Here is a 13822-nt window from a genome sequence, read left to right as displayed (position 1 = left end):
CTTCCTGGTTCTTTCGGTAAAGTCACGTTAAAGGGAAATAACCTGAGGACGGCTGCTGGCGTTGTGGCCGAAACGTCGTGAGAATTATTTTATTATTTTTATTTTCCTTATTTTATCATTTCCCTTCTACGTGACTTTACCGAAAAAAACAACAAGATGAATCCCTGCAGTCACGAAAGTTTTAAATCGAAATTTCATTGTTTCCCTTGTTTGGGCTCGCGGTCGAAACGTCTGAATGGCGCTTGTCACGAGCGCGGACGATGGGTGCTGTGGACGTCGCGGCGGACATTCGGGGAATGCTGCGCCAAGCGATCCATGGGGCTGTGGTGGATGGTGGAGGGGGGGGGGAGGTTAACGTTAAAGGGGGGGCTGGGGCGGGGGACGTGGGCAGAGACCTTCGTGTAAGAGATGTCACAAAGCCGCCGAAGTCGGTGCCACGGATGTTGAGGAGCGGCTGCGGCTGTTCTCACGGGAGGGTGAATCCGTGGCGGGGAGCGGTGGTGACAAATTGGTGGCAAGGTCGCAGACACACACACACACAACGGTTGTCAGCAGTGTTGTGTTCAAGTTTAAACTTTATTCTGTTTAATGAGGTGAGAACTCCAAGAGACCTGCCGCATAGTCTCATTTGCAATTGACCTGGGTCACCAAAAATGCCAAAAGCAATAATGTAAAAAGCAAAAGCGGCAATGAAGTCTGTGGAAATCAGAAGAAATTAAAAAGCGATGCACGCACACACACACGCACGAACAAGATAACATCAGATGGAGACCATGTCGACGTGGAAACGACGGCGCGTGTGCAGCTGCGAGAGGATCGGTGGAAGCGCGAAAGTGAATCGCGATCACTTAAATTCTGCTGCCGGCTAGGTGAGAGGGCCTCACCGCAGGGTTTAGCTCAAACGGCTTGATGACGGTGATCGCAAAGATGATGACGACGACAATGACGATAACGATGATGACGACGACGATAACGATGACGTTGGTGACCCACAGCCTGCTCCGCGCCTTGCCTCGCAAGCCGCGTGCAAATTGGCCCAAGCGTTTGCAGGAAATGAGACGAGTCTTGTGCTCCCGTCTCTGACCCTGTCACGCTCGTGTGGAACTGTGGGCGCCCGACTAAAGGCTCGTGTCGCACACGCGGTAAACGGCACGTGGTTGACAGCACCAGCACGTGGGTGACAGCACGCAGGGGCCCGCATGAATGGGAAACGGCGGCGTATTGGTGAGCGCACCGCACTACGAACCCCGTTGGTTCGAGCTTGAGTCCCGGTCACGACCAATCGCAATGGTGAATGCCTGAACCTGTCCTGGGGCCTCCCCTATACGAGTATCAGCACTGGGGAGACAAAGGCAGCCGTGTATGGGGTTGACAATTCTCACCCCCTCGTGAGTTCCTTCGGAGGGTAACGTGGGCTGGTGGAGCAGCAGCGGCCGCAGCAGCAGCGGCATAAGCCACGTGACGCATCGCGCACTCGCCTCGCATTTTGATCTCCGTTGGCAATTAGGTGACCTTTTCACAATGTGCTGCCCTGCCCACCTATCATATGCTGCCCTGCCCACCTATCATCTGCTGGACAGAAGACGGCATTACAGCCTCTCTCCCTCTTCGCTGGGATACGTTGAACCTTTGCTGTTGTCCGGCTGTCGGTGCGAGACCGGCTGCACGGGGGGTCACACAAGGGACACCGTGCGGAAAAGAGAGGAGGCTCCCTTGCCTGTAAGATCGCCAGTTCACCAACATCGATTGAAGCAAGACTGGCGGTCTGCTTATGAGATGCCGCGTGATGAAAACCGGTCCACAGTTTGTGCTCGTCTCGAAACTGTGATGCTGAATTGATGCACTTCCAGAAGGCCGTGCGGCTGATGGCTCGTTTTAGAAATGCTTTTTTCTTTTACTTGGACATTTTTTGTTCGCTCGTCTATTTTGACTTGGCAGGGAGGGCTGCCGTGGCAGGGTGGCACGGAGACGACGCTTATCGTCATTGTTATCGTGTGCTTGCTTTATGTTTGACAACAAAAATATCTCCCCAACGAAATGTACATTTGAAATAATAAGCTCAGTCATTTGTGTCGTAATTAAATGCCGATTGCCCGTTATGATAAGAAATGTAACAGTACTGCAGTCATAATTTCCCATCGTCCATTTAATAGTTCTGTTACTTATTGTGCAATGAACGGCGTCTTTGTCACGAGCATTAGGGATTGTAAAGCTGCGAGGATTTGAAGGGGTTTTAGCAGGTTTATTTCGAGCGAGCGCGAGTAAGAAACTCAACACGATCGTCCTACCATACACCCTGCCTGGTTCTGCCTGTGTCTGTCTAGGTCAAGACCCTGAACCTGGTGGAGGGTGAAGTGTTGTCCATCTACAGCATCCTCGACGGCCGCCCCCTCGTGCTGGCCAATCAGACGCTGCTCGTCGAGGGCCAGGTGATCCGGAGTCCGACCAATCAGGTGTCGGTTCATTTCCAGAGTTTCCAGATCGGAGTCCCGGGCTCGTTCCGATTCCACTACCAAGGTGAGTTGCGGCTGCAGGAGGATCCTGTCATTCGATGTTTGCTCATTCCATCATTTGATGCCAATGTTATGTTTTTTTTCATCTGAATATATCATATGCAACGATTACAAACAAAGATAAGATGGCGAATACTGAAGTCAGGTCGCCTTTGGTCATTTGGTAGCCACAGAAATAATGGACGACTTTGCGTAATTTGATGAGTTCTATTTCTCTCCATTCTTAGGCCTCAGCTCTAATCGCGATTATCGATTACTGATGCGATTTGTCCTCCTCTGCGTTCCCCACGCTGCTTTTTCCTCCGTTTTGCTTGAGTCGTCTAAAGAACCCGCGGTCTGCACCCCGCGTCTGCTTTGACGAAGACACGTTTTGGTGTCGTCGGGGTTGGTGGGGGCCTTATGACGCCAAAGAGACTTTCGCGAATGGTTTGGGGCTGTCCATAAATGACGTCACGCACCTAGGGGGGGGGGGTCAGACATTTGTGACGATGTGTGACGATGGCGGGGGGGGGGAAGAAACGTGACTTCACATCAAAATGCGCAACTTTTAATAAATATAGACAACACGTTCTACTTAATTAAATATACTTTTGAATAAATGTTTTCTTCTACAACAGAGTGCAGCGCCACATTAAATACGCACTACAATGACAACAGTTTAAAGCGATTTGAAGCATGTTTTTTTTTTGGGGGGGGGGGGGGCAGAGCTTTGTGGCGTCATATTTGAGGGGGGGTCTGACTTTTTGTGACGCCGTGTGACGATGGGGGGGGGGGGCAAAATTCGTACAAAATCGCGTGACGTCATTTATGGACGCTCCTGCGATTTTTATTTTTTAAATCACCATTGCCGTTACTGGGGCCGTAAGGGACACAGCGTGGAACCAGTGAAAGAAGAATTGGGAGAGCTGTAATGTTATTCTGCGGGTATAATGCGGTGTTTACACACGCGAGATGGTGGAACGCTGGATCCCTTCTCCCCCCCGCCCGCCCCACTTATCTTGCGGAGATGTGCTAGGCGGCGCCTTCGTCCGCGGCGCTCTACAACAATTATACAACTGTGCACAAGGTGACAGTGGTTGAGACGAGGACTGTGGGGGTTATTAAAAGTGGTTGCTGTAGTTACGCCAAAAACATTATTGGCCGGCAGCGCTTGCTTCAAGTGAATCCACTCTAGTGTAAACGCACTGCGCGTCGGATAGTGAATAATCGTAACAACAGTAATCCTGTAATCACGACCTATGGCCAAATCACCCGGAAGGCACCCGATCTTGTCACATTTCTAAAGCGAAGCAGGTGTTGAGCCTGGAGACTTTGTGGATGGGAGACCACTACCATGCCAATAGGAGGCTGTCACAGGTTTCTGCTACTGCTGTCGGGCGACAGAAGGCAGTGCGGCAAGATCCATCATTGTACTGCACTCTCTATGCTCCCACGTCTATGCTCTCCACATTCACCACCCGGCACTGAACCGTTGCGGTGACATCCGGTCACATATGTACACCGCAGAGCGAGAGGCACGCAAACTCCACGATATACAGGCGTTAGGGGTAGTTAACGTCTCACCACCACAACCAACACGGCGTAGGCAGATCTTAATCCAGAAGTGGATTGACTACATTTCTGCAAAATTAGATACATTGCAAGCTTAACTGCAGCCAAAAAAAATCGTAAAGAAAGAAAGAGCAATTTATAAAATCTGAATGGACCTCCTGTAACCGCATAAGATACCGAATTGGTAATGTGTGGGTAATGAGATCTAATTCAATCACAGGAAGGATTTTGCCCAAAACCGTACAGCATTTATTCCATGTGCAAGCGCTATTTAAAAAAAAAAATCAAGTAATTTTCAACCATCGCCCCCCCCCCCCCCCTCCGGCCTGCGCGCTGTGCGTGTGGGGAGGGCTGAACCGTGCCACTGTCGGCGCGATCCCAATCCTCCGCCTCGGTGCTCCTCCGGACCCAGCGGCGCTCCGCCTCAAAAGCCCTTCCCAAATTTGCAACGACAAAAAAATCACGAATGGCCCCGGCGGCCCCACGATGGCGTCTTTATCAGAGGGTCGCATTTATCCATCGCGCCAGCTACCTCGGCGGCGGCACAGAGCCCAGCCGGATCTCCTAGAGGTCGCCCCACAACACCACGGATCCGTGGATAGATATGCTACAACCGGGCATTATGAACCCGTCCGCCTTCCACCCCACCCCCTCCTACAGATTCACGTCTTTTTTGTTCCATTACGAACGCGGCTCCCTGTGACCAACGCCTGCGGCCAGACTGGTGCTGGTTGCCGGCTCCTGTGGGCTCTGCTTTGCATGGGGTGGGGGGGGGCGGCTGCTGATGTGATTATAGATAATACACGAAGCCTCCCAGATAATACACGAACCCTCCCAGATAATACACGAAGCCTCCCAGATAATACACGAAGCCTCCCAGATAATACACGAAGCCTCCCAGATAATACACGAAGCCTCCCAGATAATACACGAAGCGTCTTAGATAATATCTTGATTTGAAGCTTTCGTGACTGCAGGAATTCATACTCTTTGGTTTATTCGGTAAAGTCACGTAGGTATGAAATAAAATAAATCACGACGTTTCAGGCGCAACACAAGCGTCCGTCATCAGGTGGGAAAGCCTTGCTTTTAATACCTATGTGACTTCACCGAAAGAACCAAAGTGTATGTCTTAGAAAATACACGAAGCATCCTAGATAATACACCAAGCATCCTAGATAATACACGAAGCATCCTAGATAATACACTAAGCATCCTAGAAAATACACGAAGCATCCTAGATAATACACCAAGCATCCTAGATAATACACCAAGCATCCTAGATAATACATCAAGCATCCTAGATAATACACGAAGCATCCTAGATAATACACTAGGCATCCTAGATAATACACGAAGAATCCTAGATAATACACCAAGCATCCTAGATAATACACCAAGCATCCTAGATAATACACCAAGCATCCTAGATAATACACGAAGCATCCTAGATAATACACGAAGCATCCGAGATAATACACGAAGCATCCTAGATAATACACCAAGCATCCTAGATAGTACACCAAGCATCCTAGATAATACACCAAGCATCCTAGATAATACACCAAGCATCCTAGATAATACACCAAGCATCCTAGATAATACACCAAGCATCCTAGATAGTACACCAAGCATCCTAGATAATACACCAAGCATCCTAGATAATACACCAAGCATCCTAGATAATACACCAAGCATCCTAGATAATACACTAAGCATCCTAGATAATACACCAAGCATCCTAGATAATACACCAAGCATCCTAGATAATACACCAAGCATCCTAGATAATACACCAAGCATCCTAGATAATACACCAAGCATCCTAGATAATACACTAAGCATCCTAGATAATACACCAAGCATCCTAGATAATACACCAAGCATCCTAGATAATACACCAAGCATCCTAGATAATACACGAAGCATCCTAGATAATACACGAAGCATCCTAGATAATACACGAATCATCCTAGATAATACACCAAGCATCCTAGATAGTACACCAAGCATCCTAGATAATACACCAAGCATCCTAGATAATACACGAAGCATCTTAGATAATACATCAAGCATCCTAGATAATACACGAAGCATCCTAGATAATACACCAAGCATCCTAGATAGTACACCAAGCATCCTAGATAATACACCAAGCATCCTAGATAATACACGAAGCATCCTAGATAATACACGAAGCATCCTAGATAGTACACCAAGCATCCTAGATAATACACGAAGCATCCTAGATAATACACCAAGCATCCTAGATAATACACCAAGCATCCTAGATAATACACCAAGCATCCTAGATAATACACGAAGCATCCTAGATAATACACCAAGCATCCAGATAGTACACCAAGCATCCTAGATAATACACCAAGCATCCTAGATAATACACCAAGCATCCTAGATAATACACCAAGCATCCTAGATAATACACGAAGCATCCTAGATAATACACGAAGCATCCTAGATAATACACGAAGCATCCTAGATAATACACCAAGCATCCTAGATAGTACACCAAGCATCCTAGATAATACACCAAGCATCCTAGATAATACACCAAGCATCCTAGATAATACACCAAGCATCCTAGATAATACACGAAGCATCCTAGATAATACACGAAGCATCCTAGATAATACACCAAGCATCCTAGATAATACACGAAGCATCCTAGATAATACACCAAGCATCCTAGATAATACACGAAGCATCCTAGATAATACACGAAGCATCCTAGATAATACACGAAGCATCCTAGATAATACACCAAGCATCCGAGATAATACACGAAGCATTCCAAATAGTACACCAAGCATCCTAGATAATACACCAAGCATCCTAGATAATACACCAAGCATCCTAGATAATACACCAAGCATCCTAGATAATACACGAAGCATCCTAGATAATACACGAAGCATCCTAGATAATACACCAAGCATCCTAGATAGTACACCAAGCATCCTAGATAGTACACCAAGCATCCTAGATAATACACCAAGCATCCTAGATAATACACCAAGCATCCTAGATAATACACGAAGCATCCTAGATAATACACGAAGCATCCTAGATAATACACCAAGCATCCTAGATAATACACGAAGCATCCTAGATAATACACCAAGCATCCTAGATAATACACCAAGCATCCTAGCTTAATTGACAGGGGAAGACCCCCTTGGCTAATTGACAAGACCCCTCCTTGGCTAATTGGCAGAACCCCTTCTTGGCTAATTGGCAGGACCCCTGCTTGGCTAATTGACAGAACCCCTCCTTGGCTAATTGACAGGAGCTCCAACTGGCTTGTTGACCATTTAGTCACCGAAGTTAATTAATGCCAGGGCTTGATTCGCACGGTGGCCTTGAGCCCTGGAGTGTTTGATTGCCCTGTCGTAGGAACATTTGACCACAGTCACCGGCATTTGAACATTTTCCATTATTTCTTCGTTCGGCGTATTAACGTGGGCCGACCGTCTTCGGAGTGGCCAAAGAGACAGGTTTTATCGCGGTTATACAGAGCACTGAATTACGGCTGTGTTTAGACGAGTTATAGATCGAAATTGTGATTTTAATAATCTCAACAGTGCTGTTAGTTTAGCCTTTAACCAGATTTAAAAAAACATTCTGGGATGTGAAGAATGGAATATTGATTTAGTCCGTAATGTCACGCTTTATTACATCAGGACGCTTTCAAAATTGCTAATGAAAAGCATCAATCCTTCCTTTATACAGTGCGCGTAACACGACAAAAATCGAGACGCGTATGACGAAGGCATATTTATTTCAAGTGATATTTTTATTTTTGCGACTCCGCTTCCAATTACGCGTACCAACAACAACTAAAATTGACCTATAAAAGAATAATATGATAATAATAACAATACTCTTCAGACTATCAGGTAGGCGTGACCTCATTAATGCCGTTATTCCGTGGAAAATTACCGGGTAGAGCCACGGCACACTCCCCGCCGAGCGCGCTTGCGACCTTCCTGTTAGCGGCGCGTCGGTGCGAGCAGCTCATTGGGAGTCGTGCGGCGTGCGCCGTGTGAACGTGCGGCGTGTCAACGTGCGTGCGTGCGTCCCACATACACACGCGCATGTGCGTGCGTGCGCATACGTACGAGGCGCAAGCGGGACACACGCACGTCCGTGCGTGCACCAGCTGCCTCTTCCTCTCGAGACGTCGCCGACCCTGATGCCCACCGCCCCCACAACCCCCCTCCCCCCACCCACCACCACACCCCCTTACAACCCATCCCCACCCCACTCCCTCCACCTGGAGACCCGGGTTCAATTCCCGCTCACGGCCAACACCAGTGACGATTATCTGAGCCTTCCCTAGGTCGACACAGCCTCAAATGAGTACCTGGTGTGGTGTAGAAACATCGCCACTCGGGAGACAAAGGCGGCCGGGCGAGGTGTTGGCCACCCACCCCCTGGTGTGCCCTGCCGGCCTTTTTAGGTGCTCGCTAACAGCACTTGCCCCTATAGTTCGTTAAGGCTATACGGGGGATCTTTGTGCGCATCGTGAGTAGTGCAGCGCCGATTATTTTTACGGGGGGGCGGGGGTTGTGTGGTGGCCAGGGCAGGGCATTGCAACCAGGCGGGTTTATAGTAAATCTATCTGTGCGGGACTTTCAGTACTGTATTAGCCCATTCGTGTGCGCATGCGTGGGCTATGTGTGGGCTATGTGTGGGCTATTTGCGGGCTCCTCCGGTTTCCTCCTCCCGTGTGCCTAACGTGCCTTAAAGAGCAATTGGGCAGAACATTGCAACGCAGCACCCTTCCAGAACCGAGTCTTGATAACCTAATGAGGCTTGCCTCGATAATCAAACGGCACTGCGGTGTTTTAATGCCATCACAGTATCAGCTTGCAGCGTGTGCGAACGTCGCGTCCGCTCGCGTTTGTTTGTTGTGACTTGCTCCGCCTGGCCGCGAAAGCGGAGGCCTCTCCGAATTCTGGCAGTGCGCTGGGTTTTATGAGCCGTGCTCCGTGCGGTCGGCTTCATTATCCCCTTGTGTCTGCAGGCAGGCCCAGAGAAATGACGCCGCTTGGAGCTCATTGTTATTGGGGAGCCTGGCTTGATGGTAGCAGTGGTAATCTGTCAATTGCAGTTAAGGAACCGGGAGAGAGTCTCCCCCCCCACCCCCAGGGTTTCCCGCACACACACACCAGTTTGTACAACTGGCATAAATAAACAGCTCCATGTGTCATGGCACGGCCAGCCCCCTAATGCCAGAATGTTCAAAGACAATTTTTTTTTTAACAACGATGATATAAAAAATTCCGACCAACCTTTGCACATGCGTGAACCTTACAGCGGACAGCCTCGACGATTTAACATACAGTCGCGATCAGAAACAGCAATCGTGCTGTGACGGTTCCACCTAAAGACGGAAGCTTGTGTTGCCTCCAAAACGTCGTGATTTTTATTTTGCTGCTGATACACTTGGGCTACGCCCATCTCCAAATCTTTGTAAACAGTTTGCCTTTAGAGGCTAACCCCTTTTCCTGATGACGACCGCTTTGTGTTGCGATTGAAACGTCGTGATATTTGTATTCACTTTATTTGTATTATTATTTTTTCTATCTACATGACTTTACCGAAAGAACCAAAGAATGTGATCAGTCGCGACCTTGTGCCGACTTTCAGCACCAAGGACAGCTCCTGCTGCTGAATACATGAAGGGAAATAACATGCTGGCCTTTTGAGTCTTAATGGGAGTGGAGTTTTGTTTTATTGCTTTGCACTTAAGATGCCCTATAAACCAAAGGCTCTTTGTTCTCCTCGTTGGCTGAAATCGTAGCGACGGCCTGAATTACCTATTAGCAGCGATTGCTGTTTAGTTTTTAGACAGCCACTTAAAGAAAATGATTAAACTGAATTTAGAATGTGCAAATTACACACATGCGACACGAACCCAGCATGAACCGTGAGAGTGCGTGTGACAGGGTCTGAGATAATCGTGGCTCTGAATTCCCCCCCCCCCCCCCACCAAAACTGCTCAATGCTTTCTCTGTAAACGTCCGTGCGTCCTCTTGATTGGCTGTGTCGAGCCAGACACGGTAGCGTTGCTCCCTTCATTTGCGCCGTTGCAGGTCTCCGAGTCGCATAAATAAATAAATAGTTATCCATTCTTATCCGCCACTGCACTCGCGAAATCAAGCCGCACTCTTTGGAAGCCCTCTCCTTTTTTTATCGTCTTTTCTGACCGCGCAAGCTGCGTTCGCAATGGCAAAGAGGGCGCTCGCCATTTGTTAACGAGAAGCAATCGAAATATTTGTTTGCAAAGGACATTGCCGACGGCGGCAGCAGTAACCGCGGCCAACAGCCAGCGGCGGCAGCATCATCCTGACAGGGAGGGCTCTTTCATTGTTTGATTCGAGCTGTGCATCACGATCCCAGCAATCGCCCGCTAACCCTCCCGCCCACCGTACCCGCAGTTGAACGAACGCATTTGTTTCACAATGAAACGTGCAGTAAACTCCGGAATAAGACGCAACGCAAAACGGCCGTGCGAACATACGCACGAACATACGCGTGGATAAATGAGTCGATAACGAACGCGTGAATGTTCCCTCTGTCGAAAATGCTCACACTTATTCTGCTGGGCTGCAGCTGCTCCTGCTGTATGCAGACGTGCTGTGTGCTGTGTGCTGCGTGCGCTGCCTGCAGATCAGCTCCCCGAGTGTGCGGGGGTGGGGATGAGGGCCGGGCGATGCTGTGCACTGGACTCCCCTGCTCACTAACCCGACCCTCCATTTTGCTGTAGCCACGAGCTGCTAATGCTGCACGTCCTGGCGCGGAGGACGTTTAGCGGCCATAGCCAAACGTGTTTGTGTTTTTTTTGTATTTAAACAGGCTGTGATGGGGGGGGCGGTAGCGTAGTGGCTAACGCAGTGCACTACTAACCCAGCGACCCGAGTTAAATTCCCGCTCATGACCAATCGGTGGTGATTATTTGAACCTTTGAACCTGTTTTGGGTCTCTCCCCTAGGTCGACTCGGCCTTAAGAAATGAGCACCTGGTGCTGTGTATAAACATCAGCACTGGGGAAACAAAGGTGGCCGGGGGCGATGCTGGCCATCCACCCCCTCGTGTGCTGTGCCGGCCCCAGCAATCTGTTGAGGCTAAAATGGCGATCTCTGCCTATTGTTCATGTGGTGAGTAGTTGTGGTTCATGAACTGTGCTAGGATATTGGTGAAATAGGTTTGAATCCTGACCATGGTGCACATCTGTGGGGCAATCAATTTCGTACGTGTGGCACTCCACGGTGGCGAGATGTTAACTACCTCGCTTGGTATACAGGATGTCGTGGGTTTAATCTCGACCCTGATGCCTGTATATTTACAGTTTGCATGTTCTCCCCGTGGTCGCGTGGATTTTTCTCCAGGTCCTCCGGTATTTCCCTCCACATTTAGAAACTTGCGCTTGGAGTAGTTGGCTGCTTTAAACGTTCACATGATAGGCCAATTAATTTGTGGCTAGGCCGCTTCTGAAAAAAATAATCTATAGAGTTCGGTGAGCCTTAGCTGGTAAAATAAAATAAATGGTTTCGTTTAGTGTGTGTGGTTGTGAGTGTGCGGTGGTTCCCAACAGTTTATTTCCGCACGTTATCTCATAAGGAAGTGGCATTTGTTGCCACCTGGGGATAGGGAGGTGACTTAGCGGCTTGTTTTTTGCAGCGCCTTTTATGATTCCATTTTGGGATCTCGCTGCACCTCCGTCGTAAACGAAGCCCGGATGGGAATCTCGTACTCGAGGAAATATTTACCGACGCCATAAATGCAGCCAGTGCCTTTCCTTTCTTAGAAATGTTAATTCTTTATTTCGGTTTGCTCCTTCACCGAGGAGCGCTTTCCTGTTGCGTTCGATTTGAAGGTGGTAGCGGCGGTGGCGGTTCCGCGGGTATCCGCGCGGGGCGCTCACGGGGATTTAATTTGTGTTCGTTCTCCGTTCACCCGCCGCCCCCAAAAAGCGCATTTGTCGACATTCAAATCGCTTTGCCGAGCGTCAAACGGGCAGGAGGTCCCCCTCACGATGGAGGCGAAGAGTCGCCGCCGCATTATCCGAGCGACGCCGCGAGCAGCACTCGGGACGAACAAACTTGGCAGCTCAAGTGGCGAACCTTGCAACAACAACAACAACAACAAAAACCCTCAAGCAGGCAAATGGTGGTTCATTTGCCTGCCACAAATGAACCACAATACCTTTCCGATCTTGTCAAGGGACATAAACCACTTCCTCATATCGGAAGGAAGGGAGTTCCAGACGGCAGCAGAAGCGCATCTGAAAGCGCGAGATGCCGTGGCCGTCTTTGTTCGACGGTTAGCTGAAAGCCACTGCGAGGATGATTGATAATGATTGGAATGATGATGGTGCTGGGAGGTTTTGTGTGAAAACCGTCCGTGATCCGGCTGAGACCATAACCCCACCGCACTTGGGAACACGCTCTCGTCGCGGGCGGCTCAATCCCCAAATCGAAATCCAACGGAGGCGGATCTAGACACCTCCCGCGGAGCGTGGGGGTGGTGGACCCTCATTGTAAAAGAAATATGCAGTGTCTTTTCTCTGATAAATAAAATATAAACTTTCACATCTCGAAGGGGGTGGGGGGGTGTTCGGGTGATGGGTATTCCTCCACCTTCACCCTCCCGCCCCCCTGGATGTGCCACTGGAATCCGGGATCTCCGCAGTGTCGGCTCGGCGCTCCCATTCAGAAAATTTCCCCATCGAGCCAGCCCCCCCCCCCCAGCCCCCCCAGCCCCCCCCCCCCCAGCCCCCCCCCAGCCCCCCAACCCCTTCACCGTCGCTCGGCGTGAGTGATGTGGGCCCTGTGAGAGCGCGCGGCGGCACCATCTGTAATTTAAGCAAAAGTGAAAATATCGACGACTTGCCGAGGCAATCCGTCTGATTGATTGAGAGGTTTGCTCCGGCTCCGATTCAAACTCCCCGCGTCTGCTTGGGCGCCTTGAGCCGACACCGTTTTGAGATTTGCTTCATTTCTTTTTGCTTGTCGCTCACCCGCGGGGGGAATGGTGACGTGCTCCGTCCACTTTATAGATACGTCCGGCACCTCTTCTAAAACTGAATTATTGAACTAGACTGTTTAATTTCATTATTTTATCAGTTAAGACCCACTGAGCTATGTAGCTCTTTGTCACGAACGACCTGGCCACAAATGATAGCTCAACCAAGTAGCCTCTAACGTGGAAAGTTATAGCAGCCAAATACTCTAAAGGTATGTTGTTGATTCTAAATGTTGAGGGAAAACCGGAGGACCCTGAGAAAAATTCACGCAACCACGGGGAGAACATTCAAACTTCAAATATATAGAAGGCATCAGAGTGGAACCCACGGCCTCCTGTATACCAGACGAGGTAGTTAACATCTCACCACCGTGGTACCCTTCACCCACGTGTCACCGCTCGTGCCGGCGTCTGCATCACAGGCAACAAAGTTAACGGCTTTTTCGGCCGTCCTCAATCCACACAAATTATTCCACTTGCAATTATGTTGCCTGCTCTTCTTTGGTTTGACTGATTGATGAATGGAGGTAATTTCAACCGGGGGTTGAAAACTCGTCGAAACTTCGAGCCTCTGTTTTCAAGGCATAGCTGAGTCAACAGGTGACGGACGATACATTGCATCATTCTACAGACCTGATGTGGAAAGCCAACATATATAAGAGATCAAAATCAGTTGCATGACTGATTTTAGGAACATTAATTCTCAA

The 13822-nt window shown here is 49.1% G+C and overlaps 1 protein-coding gene across 2 annotated transcripts in view; it reads left to right on the top strand.

Moving 5' to 3' along the window:
* The window catches only part of LOC133348355 (seizure protein 6 homolog), a 75616-nt gene that overhangs the window by 34917 nt on the left and 26877 nt on the right, over positions 1–13822 (top strand). For both annotated transcript variants that reach the window (XM_061561107.1, XM_061561106.1), the window contains exon 4: positions 2325–2517. In XM_061561107.1, coding sequence (XP_061417091.1) covers positions 2325–2517 — 193 coding nt within the window. The remainder of the gene's footprint in view (positions 1–2324; positions 2518–13822) is intronic.

The sequence above is a fragment of the Lethenteron reissneri genome, chromosome 27 (assembly GCF_015708825.2).
Source record: "Lethenteron reissneri isolate LAM-NWPU_2019-01 chromosome 27, ASM1570882v1, whole genome shotgun sequence".
NCBI classification, from domain to species: domain Eukaryota; kingdom Metazoa; phylum Chordata; class Hyperoartia; order Petromyzontiformes; family Petromyzontidae; genus Lethenteron; species Lethenteron reissneri.
This window is presented reverse-complemented; position numbering and strand designations above follow the sequence as displayed.